The sequence below is a fragment of the Galeopterus variegatus genome, unplaced genomic scaffold (assembly GCF_000696425.1).
Source record: "Galeopterus variegatus unplaced genomic scaffold, G_variegatus-3.0.2 Scaffold353, whole genome shotgun sequence".
Classification (NCBI taxonomy): Eukaryota; Metazoa; Chordata; class Mammalia; order Dermoptera; family Cynocephalidae; genus Galeopterus; species Galeopterus variegatus.
In genome coordinates this window covers 653,228-665,345 of record NW_007726464.1, presented here as the reverse complement: position 1 = coordinate 665,345, position 12,118 = coordinate 653,228, and the positions used below count along the sequence as shown (strand labels likewise).

The 12,118-nt window shown below is 51.5% G+C and overlaps 1 protein-coding gene across 1 annotated transcript in view; it reads right to left on the bottom strand.

Moving 5' to 3' along the window:
• The window catches only part of GPR157 (G protein-coupled receptor 157), a 79,900-nt gene that overhangs the window by 32,452 nt on the left and 35,330 nt on the right, over nt 1-12,118 (bottom strand). Inside the window, 1 exon segment of the mRNA XM_008567878.1 lies at nt 3,043-3,180. Within this exon segment, the coding sequence (XP_008566100.1) occupies nt 3,043-3,180 (138 nt within the window).

The following is a 12,118-nucleotide window of genomic DNA, read 5'->3' as shown; positions in this document are numbered from 1 at the left end:
CCATATTAGGGAGCAATATGATTCTGCAGCTCATTTGTCGAAAGGGCCCTTGATTATTGACCCATCACAGAAGGCATTGTTTGAAGAAAGCGTATTTTTTAATTTAAGGGCATTGGGTGCCTAGCTGTGTACAAATGTAACACATAAGTTTGTATGTATATAAATACACACTTTTGTTTTTAATAGATTTTTAATTGGGGATAATTTTGGATTCATAGGAAAGTCACAAAGGATAGCACAGAGAGTTCCCTCACACCCTTTTCCTAGTTTCCTCTGTTACAACATCTTACACAACCATGGTACACTTGTCAAAACTAAGAAATTAACATTGGTCTATTACTTTTAACTAAAGCCTTTTTTGGATTTTACCAGGTTTTCTATTCATGTCCTTTTTTTGTTCTAGGATCCAAGCCAGGATATCACACCGCATTAAGTCAGATGTAAGTATATATGGTTTAACTTTCTGTTTTAAAATAATCATTGATTTACATGAAATTGCAAAAAACAAAACAAAACAAAATGTACAGAGATCCCGTGTAGCCTTCACCCAGGGTTTCCCCCAGTGGTGACATCTTGTATAACTACACAATACCACCCAAACCATGACACTGATATTGGTACAATCCACAGAATGCATTAAATATATACGCACATGTATTTTTAAAATCAAATATATTTTTAAATCTCACTTTGCCTCACAGCCAAGATCAAATACTTTCCCAAAAAAACATAAAATTTGCATCCAACTCCACCTATCTCCAAACTCAAGTCCAACCATGAAATTCTCAGTCCCTTTCTCTAAACCTCCAACTACTGACTAGAATCTGCCTATACATTCCCCAAAGCAGAAATGCACTCTGCCACGGGTCTGGATACACTCAACTTGACCTTTAACTCCACAAATTCAAGGTGTACATGCATCTGTGTGTATTTAGCAACCCCTTTCTATCCCAGTCCATTCTAAGATCACTCCATCGGAGTCACCACCACCCCTCCTGTCTTTATTTTTAGAAGGATAAAGAACTAGACATATGTATCCAAGTACATTCTTCTACATCGGATATAAAGACAGAATACAGCCTACCTACTCAGAAGTACAGTAAATTACCACAAAGACATCAGTTTTATCTGAAGCAAAGACTGCTGTCTCTGTTTCCTTATTTATTATCCAGGAACTTGTACAGGTGACTTCATCTGTTTTCGTGCTGGTATACCTAAAAGCAAAGCTAGATAGAAAAAGAGGTTACTTGCAAATGATTTCACCTGAACTCAAATCAATAGGCTAGAAAGATCATAAACCAAGAGTGTGTCCCTTTAACTTAAAAATTCAGGACCCTGAATCAATTGCTGGTTGAGCAAAGGCAGACATTCTTTACTACTGCCTAAAACTGGGAAAAATGTAAAGACTTCAGCTCCGAGGCAGCCCCGAGTGCTGCCTGCGTCAGCACCCCCGCGAGGAACCCGAGCACTGGTCAGTCACTGCGCGGGCATTCCGGGCATTCCAGCGGCCCCACTTGAGCCCACGCCTGGCTCCATGGGGCTGGGCAGCTATGGGGAGCTTGTGGCCGAGTGGGCATGGGGTGTGGCCAGTCACTGTGTGTCACAAAGGGACCCTCTCTGTTTCAAGCCCTCTGCGCTCCAGTCTATTTGAAGAAACACAGAACGATTTCCATGGGATGGGATTTGCTAGAGGAAGCCCGGCTCCTTGCTCCGCTCTCCAGCACTGAGAGAAAGCGGGGACTGGTTGAGACCAGAGGAGGGACCTATCAAGGTTGAGGATAGACTTGGAATCCCAGAAAACCTTTCCAGAGGCCTTCTTTCGGAGTGGTCAGATGGAAACAGGCTCCTCTTTCCTCCAGCACTAGGAGTGCCCATGACAGGCATGGGGAGCACGATGGGGCCTCGGCAGGTGCAGGGAGGTGCCCTGGGCAGTGGCTCGAGGGGGAGGGGGATCATGCTGAGCCCGGGGGTCTCAGAGGTGCTGTCCTTGGCCTGTGTCAAAGGTCCTGGAGGCCCCCCACCTTCGGTGCCACATGACCCTGGATGCTTGTCTTCATCAGTGAGGTATGAGGAGTAAGACACTGACCCTTGGCTTCACCTCCTGGGCTTGGATGAATTTCTGTAAGCACTAGATTGAAGAACAATGGACAAAACCTGTGAGACAGAGAACTGGGGCACTCGTGGCTCAATGTCCGGGCACATCAACATTAGCGAGAAAAAGGCAAGGGCCTAAGGTTGGTTTATCGAGCTCTGTCCAAGTGCAGGGCCCACTGATGGGTTGTCTCAGGCTTACTGGACACCGTGGCTGTGCCGTGTGGTCCAAGACCTGAAGAAGCCACAACTGCGTCTTCCCTCTCCATCCTCTGGTGGCTAGGGTCCAGTTCCTGTTGCCATGGCAATCCAGCTGACCCCACAGTACACTGGACCCAAAACTGGCTTCTGTAGGTGGGGCCAGTGGCACCCAAAGAACTTGACTCTTCTCAGCTGAGGAACCTTTCTCATCGCCACTGGAGCAGAAACCACCACCGGCTTCTCACTGCCGTCAACCTCCTGGGCCTGGCTTTAGCTGAAAAGAATTCTCCCCAAGGCAGACACATCTCCCAAAGCCCACACAGGCACTTACGATGATTGCCCTTGAAATCTGTCTCACAGGGGGAGGGGTGTTCACCTCCAGGTCACTCTGCAAAGCAGAGTAGCCTGGCCCATGTCTAAGGACATGAGCCAGAAATTAGGAGGACAGAGTCTCAAGCCAGACTGCCTGGGTTCGAAACCTGGCCCCCTCTCTATGAACTGCATCCACAGGTGCTTTTTCTCTTTGCAGTTGGTTCCTCCTCTGTACGACAGGGATGACAACACTCTCTCATGATATAATACTTTTAGAATGCTTAGGACAGGGCTTCGTACCCAGTAAATGCTCTGTAAATGCCAGCTGCTCTTATCCCTATGTGACAACTCCCAGCCAGAAGCTGCCCACACCCCAGCCCCCGCGCCCTCTCCCTCCAACGCTCCCGAGCAGGCTGCCCGCCTCCCCCCGGCCCTCACCGGCCACCATGGAGGAGCTCAGCTTCCAGCGTCCCGGCGTCTCTCGCTGCTCCGGGCATCGCTCGCCTTTTTCTTCCCTCTGGGGCCCAACAACGTGTAGCACTTCTAGGGCAGTATACTTGCTGATTGCTTCCTTCACTATTAGTCACAACAACCAGCTAAGACACTGCCAAAGAAACACTCACAGCTGGCCTGTCCACAGCATCCGCCTCTCCCCGGGGACCTGCTGATAGGAAGGAAATGGCAGGAAGAAAGGATGGAGCAGAAAGCTGAGGCCACCAGCAGACCCCAAAGGGCAGGCCCTCACTAGTAGACAAAGAGGAAAAAAAGCACTTCCCTAGGTGAGGAAAAGTCAGAAAAGGCCAGCATGTCAGTGGCACGTCTGCAGGAAAGCAACGGAATGAAGTGGTGCCACTCCTGCCCCGGGCACCGCGTGGAGAGTGGGTCGGTCAGAGCCCGGCCAGAGACTCAGAACCACACGGAGAGGCAGATTAAGAAACGCATCGCAAGGAACTGGCGACGTGACTGGGGGGGCTGGCTGGGCAAGTTGAAAGTCGCAGGGCAGACCAGCGGGCTGGGGCTCACCTGCAGGATTTCCCCTTCCTCAGGGAAACCTCAGTTTTGCTCTCAAGGCCTTTCAGCTGGTTGGATGAGGCCCGCCCACGTTACAGACGATAACATCTTTTACTTAAAGTCAGTGTAGATGTTGACCACATCTACAAAATGCCTTCACAGCAGCACCTAGATTAGAGTTTGCTTGAATCACTGGGTACTGTGGCCTGGCCAAGTTGACACAGAAAACTGACCAGCACAGAGGGGTTGCTTTACCAGCTAGTGCCTAGCTGTTTTGGGTGCAGACCACCAACAGGGCAGTTCCTCTTCTGTGGGGGTGTGGGGGCATGGAGGGGCATTCACTTGGGTCAGGGTGACCTCTGCCCCAGTGTGGGAGGTCCCAGAAATCCAAGTTCCAGGGAGAGTAGTGCAGATAAAAGCACGCCCATGAAACAGCACCCTTTCTGCCCGAGAGGTGAAAGCCTCTCTAAGACCTCCACACACATTCAGCAGGAGACAGGACACAGAGGTTGTCCTGTCCTGGCTACAACGAGGTGTCCGGTGGGAGTTGACAGGAGTTTGCACTTACCTTAGTCCTCACTCTCAGACAGGTAAACCCATAATACTCTGGTTAAAAAGCAAGCCAGGGGCTGACTGGTTTGCTCAGTTGGTTAGAGCACAGTGTTATAACATCAAGGACAAGGGTTCAGATCCCCAAACAGGCCAACTGCCCCCCCCCAAAAAAAAACCAAGCTGAACTTTAATACTATCTTTTAGCAGGGGAAAAATGTCCCTAATTCATCAAATTATATCCCAAATGTAAGTCCCATCAGAGCATGTTTATCAGCTTAGACCAGCATTTCTCAGCTTCAGTGTAAGAATCATCTGGGGAGCTTGGTGAAAATGCAGATTCCCAACTCCTTTCCCAGAGGTTTGATTTGGTAGGCATGGGACAGGGCCCAAGGCACAATCTGCAGTAACCATGTCTTCCAATAAGCACAGGGACAAGTGAGAACCCGTGCCTAGGCATGGCCCAAGGCACAATCTGCAGTAACCATGTCTTCCAATAAGCACAGGGACAAGTGAGAACCCAAATAAAGTTTCTCCCAGCTGAGATTGGACCAGGTGAGGGCCCCAGCATGCTGCAGGCAGACAGCTGTGCAGACACATGGCAAGAGTGGCGCACTTGGACTTCATGAGCACAGCAGGTGCATTTGGGATGGGCTGGCCCATGCAGAGACAGGGTATGGGAGGCGGAATGTGGGCTCCTGACCATGCACCAGCTTGACCCAGCACCTGACACTGCTGCAGAGAACAAAGGTCGGGTGGGGACAGTGGAAGGGCCCGTGTCTCTCAGGGATGGGCACCTTCTACACCCTGGCAGAGGTCTCCAGCAAGCACTAACGCCATGGAGGAAAACTGCCAAGTCCTCAATCCAGCCCACTCCTCAGGCTCAGAAACAGTTCCAGAGGAAAAGATGGGGCCTCGGGGACATCCAAGCCAAACCACATGCACCTTCTACCACTAAGCAGCCCCACAAAAGCAGCCCCTGCCCCCAATTTCTAAACAGAACCCCATTTTTGGAACCTAGGCAGCAACCTACATGAAGGTGTCTGCCCATGAAGGCTGCCACCCCAGGTAGCAGGTGGTCAGTGGGAGTGTCCTTCCTCTTCCTCCTGAGTCCAGGGCCTTTAGATGGAGAGGACAATCTTCCCAGTTAGCGAGAGGAGGCCTGACTCCAGGGACAACCTTCTCAGTCAGAGGGAGAAGGCCAGGATTTTATGCAAGGGTAAATCGGTGTCCTTCCTCTTCCTCCTGAGTCCAGGGCCTTTAGATGGAGAGGACAATCTTCCCAGTTAGCGAGAGGAGGCCTGGACTCCAGGGACAACCTTCTCAGTCAGAGGGAGAAGGCCAGGATTTTATGCAAGGGTAAATCAGTCAATGCAAGACATTTGATGGTGTTGCATGAAACACAAAACACACCACATCAGGAGTCTTCAGCCAAGTCAGAGCCAAGGCAGAAAAGTCACACCCTGAGGTCACAGTGAATGTATTCAGATTTAAATATATGTTCCTTTCTACAGAAAGGCCTTTGGTCTAATGACCAGGCCAAGCTTCTGCTGTGTTAACCTACGATGTTAAAAACCTGGGGCTCAGTTTGGAGCTCTGGCTTTGCTCCCTTCACTTCTCCTTTCAGGGGCCCTTCAATGTGTCTTGCTGCTGAACTAGCGCTGCTGGTCCAGGGAACCAGGAGGAATTTGAGAAAAACAGAAGCCATCTTTGCCAGGGGGGTGTTAAGCTCCTCTAGCACTAAAGAAAAAATTGACTCTGGTAATGACGCTCTTGGATGTTATGATTTCAGAGAAAGCAGGCACCCTCTATACCCACTGAGATGTGGGAATTCACTCAGGAAACCTCCCCAGTCCCCCAGCACATCTCTCAGAAAGCACGAACATGTCCCTTCCTGCAGCCAACACACATCAACAAGTGCCTCTGCTGTGCAGGCACAGGGCTGGGTGTCCCAACTCGATGGGGAGGACAGGCAGACGGCCTGGGCCCCAATGTCCACAGGGAGGGACACTGATAAGAAATCACCTATGTGCAAAATTACAGCCATGAGCAGTGCTGCGAAGTTGGTCAGGGTGACACCCCTGTGGCCTCATCAAGGAGGTCAGGAGAGGGGACAGGGGCCATGACACGGAGGGCTGGGGAGGAAGGACCTGCACAAAGGGAGGGTGCAGGACAGGCTCAAGTTGCAAGGAGGCCACGGCCACGAGCACGGAGGGGACAGGGTGGGGTTGGGTAGGTGCGTGGGCCTTGCAGGCCTCAGCAGAGAACCTGCCTGTGCTCTAGAAGTGATGGAACCAGATACGTGATTAGATCCCGAGAATCTTGCACATCGCATCAGAGTAGCTACCCTTGGCCGTCACCCAGACCTGAAAGGCGCAGCCCAGTTGACACAATCTGTATGAAAGAAAACCCAAAACTTGACATTCCTCTGATCCAAACACAATATGCCTGTCTGAGCACAGACAAAGAGATTGCTTGAATGTCCTCTGATGAGATTAAAGACCAGCACAGCTAAGGTAGGGAAGAGAAGCCACTTTCATGAAAGAAACCAGATAGGACTGGGCTGTAATCTTTTCATTTAAAAGTATCTCCACATAGGGCTGGCTGGTTAGCTCACTCAGGACAGCGTGGTGCTGGTAGCACCAAGATCACAGGTTCGGATCCCCTTACCAGCCAGCTGCCCTCAAAATAAAAATAAAAAGTATCTCCAGATAGTCCTCTCTCACTCTGCAGGGAAATTCAGTCATTTCATCTAACCCCCTTGGGAACACCGGAATAGTGCTAGAAGGGCTCATCCTGGGGGAAGAAGGACCGTGCACAAGGACAGTCTTGAGGTTTTGCAACACACACTCGCCCCGCCAGGCTCAGAAAGGAATCCGCAGGTGTTCAACCCCAGCCGAGAGTCCTCCTGCGCTTCACAAGGACGTTGAAAGCTTGAGGGAATTCTTCTGCCCTTGCTTCTGTCTCATCTGGAAAACCAGGTCAAGTGGCAGGAAGATGACAGTGGCGAGGGGCTTAAGGGACCCTGTCCAGATGAGGGGCTGACTTCGGTCCAGGTTGGAGCCGGGGCAGAGAAAAGCCTGCTTTGAGAGTGATTCACAAAAGACTGACTTGGAACAAGCTTTCCCGGTGGCGGCCCCCCCGCTTGTTTCCAGAACTAGCTGTGCCTGTCCAGGAGAAAAGAGACGATGCCAGCAAGTCCCTAGTAGGTGATGTTGGCACATGGCTGTCCCTCTGCTGATCCCCGCAGTGTCTCTGGGTCCGGCTGACTCTTTGGGGCTGCCAGCCAGAAGCCTGTTACCTCTGCCCTTTGTAGAGCCAGGAGACTCATTCACTAACACCTCTTAATACTTAGGACTCTGTTTTACTTTTCTAGTTCTTAGGGATGCAGCCTTAAGCAGCCAACTCTGAGAATCAGCACGTTCATCCAAAAAAAAAAAAAAAAAGGAAAAAAAGCTCAAATGTCTGAAAACCAGTAGTCCAGATGGTTACTGGAAGAGAGGTCTCCCTGGGCAGTAAAGGGTTAAGGGTAGATACAAGGATTGTCTAGAACTACCCTTGTATTAAGCATTTCATAAAAGAATACATGTATTTGAAGAGCAAGAGTTACTGTATTACCCCAAATCAGTTAGAAATCTGAATAAATTTAAATTTTCTGATGTAGCAAATGCTGTTGGTTGTCTGCCCTGAACCCACGCCCCTCTTCTCTGCTCACAGACCCTCACTGGGTTCAGGTAACCCACCCACTTGCCCCTAGTCACATGCCTCATGAAGCCCATGAGGTCACCCCCTCCCTTGCCACTGATTGGTTTGGGGCTGGGCACGGGACACAATTCTGGCCAATGAGATGTGTGGGAAAGCTGGGCGGGGCCTCTGGGAAAGGTTTCCCATTCATAAGGTGAGACCCTGGGAAAAGCCAGAGAGAGAGGAGCTGGCAGGACATGAAGCCAGTGGGTTGAAGATGGCAGAGCAGAGCACAGAGAAAACCCAACTCCCGACATCACGGAGTCACCGGCGGGAACTTATCACAAAGCTGCCCTGCCTCTGGACTTGTTTTACAAAATTTTTAATGTTCTGATTAAATCATTCTGAGTGAAATTCTGTCTTACCTGCAGCCAAAGGAATCTAACTGATAGATCCCATAATCTAAGCAATTGTGGCATCACAAATTACCTTGGAATTTCAAAGAAAAGGTAAACCACTTAAACAACGTCTCTGTCACAGAGGGTTCACTGCCAGCAAAAGCAGCTTGCCCGTCCTCTCGCTGCAGAGTACGCCCCACAGGGGAGCTTCAGACCATCATCTCTGCCCCCGGCCTTTCACTTCGCAAGAGGCCCCTCCGCCCAGCAGAGCACTTGGGCTCAACAAATCTGGGTGGTGGTCAGCGACGGTGAGAGAGCAGAAGACACGCAGCATGTTGAGAGGAAGTCGGGAAATACATCCCCAACGATGCCTAATGGGACAAACTAGTCCTATTTCAGGTGAGGCATCCCGGGCTTGTTCTTCCCTGACCTGGGCTCCTTCCCTCCTGTCCTCGAGCCAGAAATCCCTCAGAAACTAAGGGAACAGCCAGTGGCCAAGATGCAGTTGGGGTGAGAATACAGGAAACTGAGTTTCGCAAGTCCAGTTTTCTTAACAGGAGAGGTGATTTTCAAACCTTCCGGCAATTTCCAGTAAAATCCAGCTCCAGTAAGGGATTGTAACATACATTTGGATTTTGGAGGAAGCCCAGCACTTCCCGTGCTTCTCTGATTAGGAACTGACAGAGCTGCCCCATAAAGCCAGGTGCTGTTGCTAAGCAGCTCCCAGCCCTTCCTTATGATGGAAAACAGCCCACCTAAACCCTGGTAGTTACCAAAAAACCCTCACCGTTTCTGGATTTTGGCTCCCCAATTTGCCATTAAGCATCTAGACTCTAAGAAATTTGCTTTTCAGAACCAAAGACCTGAAAATTAGAAATGCGTTTCTAATGCCAAGGCCAAATATCCTGCAAACAAACATGACAAATTCCTCTCCAAGCAAGTTCATGATTTCCGCCTCAATTCCAAAGGCCTTTTTCTCAAGTTGTAAATGTTCCCTGAATTTGTCAGGGAACTAAACCAGCAGAAAAAAGAAAAGGGTTGGTTACCTGCTTTGTGGGCCAAAGGAACCCTCAGCTGTAGCCCGCAAGCAACTGCAGGGCTGGCTCCACCTGCCTGACCTGTTAGGCTTGCTGCCACCTCTGGGCCTTGCACAGCTGCCAGCACCTGGGCCCTCCACAGGTGCACATTCACCTGCCCTCTCTGCTCCCACGCTGTGACCTGCCCCCCAGCTAATCAGGCTCTGGAACATCTCTCCTCTGAGTCTTTTGGATTTTAAAACTAAAGCTGGTAGACAAAGAACAAAAGGAAGAGGGGGAGAAAGGAAAAAGCCTGACCTCCACACCCAACCAACAGTCCCTCGGTGATGGTCACGGCGGTAAGGCTGGGTGTGGCCAGAAGCCTGGGCAAGGCCATGCGTCGTGACCATCAGGGTCAAATAGCTCTGGAACATCTCTCCTCTGAGTCTTTTGGATTTTAAAACTAAAGCTGGTGGACAAAGAACAAAAGGAAGAGGGGGAGAAAGGAAAAAGCCTGACCTCCACACCCAACCAACAGTCCCTCGGTGATGGTCACGGCGTAAGGCTGGGTGTGGCCAGAAGCCTGGGCAAGGCCATGCGTCGTGACCATCAGGGTCAAATTCCAGGGCTGCTCTTTCTCCGGGTGGCTATTTTGGGAAAGCAGCTTTACTCCAGCAATCGACAAACTGGCTACAATGGGTGCTGGAATCCGGAAGACTCAGAGCTCCACCAAGGCAAAGCGCAGGTAAAGGTGGGAGGAGCGGCCCAGAGAGCAAAAAGCAAGTTCAGCTACTACAGTCACCCCCAAAACTCTGCTCTAAGCACATACAGGCCCACCTACCCCTCTCGTCCCCCCGCTTCAGTAAGGATCACTGAGCACATGGGGTACCATCTGGTTTAGAAGAGGGGGACTCGGTGGGATGTATTAACCAGTGTGCCAGTGGGCACAGCTGGTGGGGCTGGTGGCTGTTGTCCTGTCATCCAGGACCAAGAGCCTTTAGCAGCCAGATTCAGCTTCTCTTCCCTTTCACTGTCTGGTCCCCAATGCCCAACAAGCACAAGTCGATTCCAAGCATCTGAGCATGCAGCTCTGCGTGGGTGTAAGGCCAGGATGGGGCAGGCCTGGGCATCCGACCTTTCAGTCCCAACCACTGTTCAAGTTCAATCACATGCTTCTGAGCTGGCCAACCAAGCCGAGCCTCTAGGAGCCACTGCAGAACAGAAACAGCAGTAGCCCAAGAAGAGAGCCTTGGGCACTGAGATCTTTTGGTAACTAGGGTTTTCAAGTGCAAGGTGGATGCTAACACATAAAGCCCCTACTAAGAAACCAGTACCCATGTCCCTAAGGAGGCAGTGAGGCAGGGAAAGGGGCTTAAGAGAGGACTAGTGATGGAATTCAGACAGAGCCCACCCACCTGCCTCCCGGGCTACAGGCCTGCTCACTTGCTGAGGCCAAGGAGGAGGCTGACTGCTGCCAGCTGTGGCCTGCTGACCTCAGAGCAACCTGGGCTCTGTGAAGCTCCATCTCAAAGCCAGCAGCTTGCTCTGTTCCCCCAAGAGGGGCCGGCAGACACACGGGCCTTGCTCAAGGGGCCTGGGGTAGGGCTGGGACCCAGAGCAGCAACCCAGTGGCTCTGTCCTGGGACCTGACTCCTTGCTCATAAACAGCCAGGCCTTTGCCTTCCTCCCTAGCTGGTCCCCGGGTCAAAGGCCTTAAGAAACCCGCCCAGGCACTAACCAACTTCAGATCGCCCTGGGCCTGAGATCATTCTCTACTCACTGGGCCAAGACCCAGTGGGGTAAGAGGGAAATGTCTGGTGATTCCAGAGAGCTGCACTGCAGAGGTGTTGGCTGTGAAACTGCGGGCGGGGCTCAGCGCAGGCTGCCAGTGCTCCTCAGGAGTATCGGCCGGGCAGTGCTAAAAAAGAAGTTGAGGGTTTCTGCCTCCAACTTACCAACAAAGAATCTTCCAAATTTACATACAAAGTCCCATGATAAGTCATTTGGGATCCCCCAAAGCAGGATCTGTGGTTAGAGCTGTGTGAGTCAGCAGGACAGACAGATGAGGTCAGCCTTCTGGAGGAGGAACAAGGAAGCTGCACCCCGCGACAGGCAGCTGCGGGCGCCGGGCAGTGCCCACCGAGGCCCACTGCTGAGGCCTCGTCCAGCAGTTCTCACTGCTGTCCCCCAGGGGACGTGGCCATGTCTAGAGACATTTTTGGTTGTCACCACTGATGGGGGGTCATGCTACTAGTGGGTAGAAGCCAGAGATGCTGCTAAACATCCTCCCGTGCACAGGACAGCCCCAAATGTCAGTAGCACCAAGATGGAAAAACTGCTCTGAAACACTGAAAAAGGTTTCTCTCTTTTCTTTGGAAGCCCTGGGCAAATGGCCACCTTTAGTCACTGACATGACCCTCTGCCCAGAGGGCCACGGTGGTGACAGCTCCCTCCTGTGTGAGGCCAGGATTCATGGGGTCAGCATCTTTGGAGGGGCCTCTGGGAACTGACCCCCACTTGAGCAAGCCACCTGGCTAGTCCCAGCCTCAGGCCACCGGCCCCTCGCCAGGGGTTCTGGGTCCCCAGAACTTACCCACCGCTGCTCTGGCTCTGATGATACCACAGTGAAGCTACGGGGAAGAGCAATGACAGTTCTCATGGTCCTCATAACAGATGGCTTCCTATGGCAGGTGCTTTACAGGTGATGAGAAGCTTTCACATTCTTTGTCTCGCCTGGATAAACAAGAGCCTCGCCCATTAAAGCAATCTTTCTGCGTTCCTGACCTGCCAGGCCAGTGGAACATGCAGAGGCCACCGTCCCCAGTGCACAAGGCGGTGGGGGGGGGGGGCCTTGTG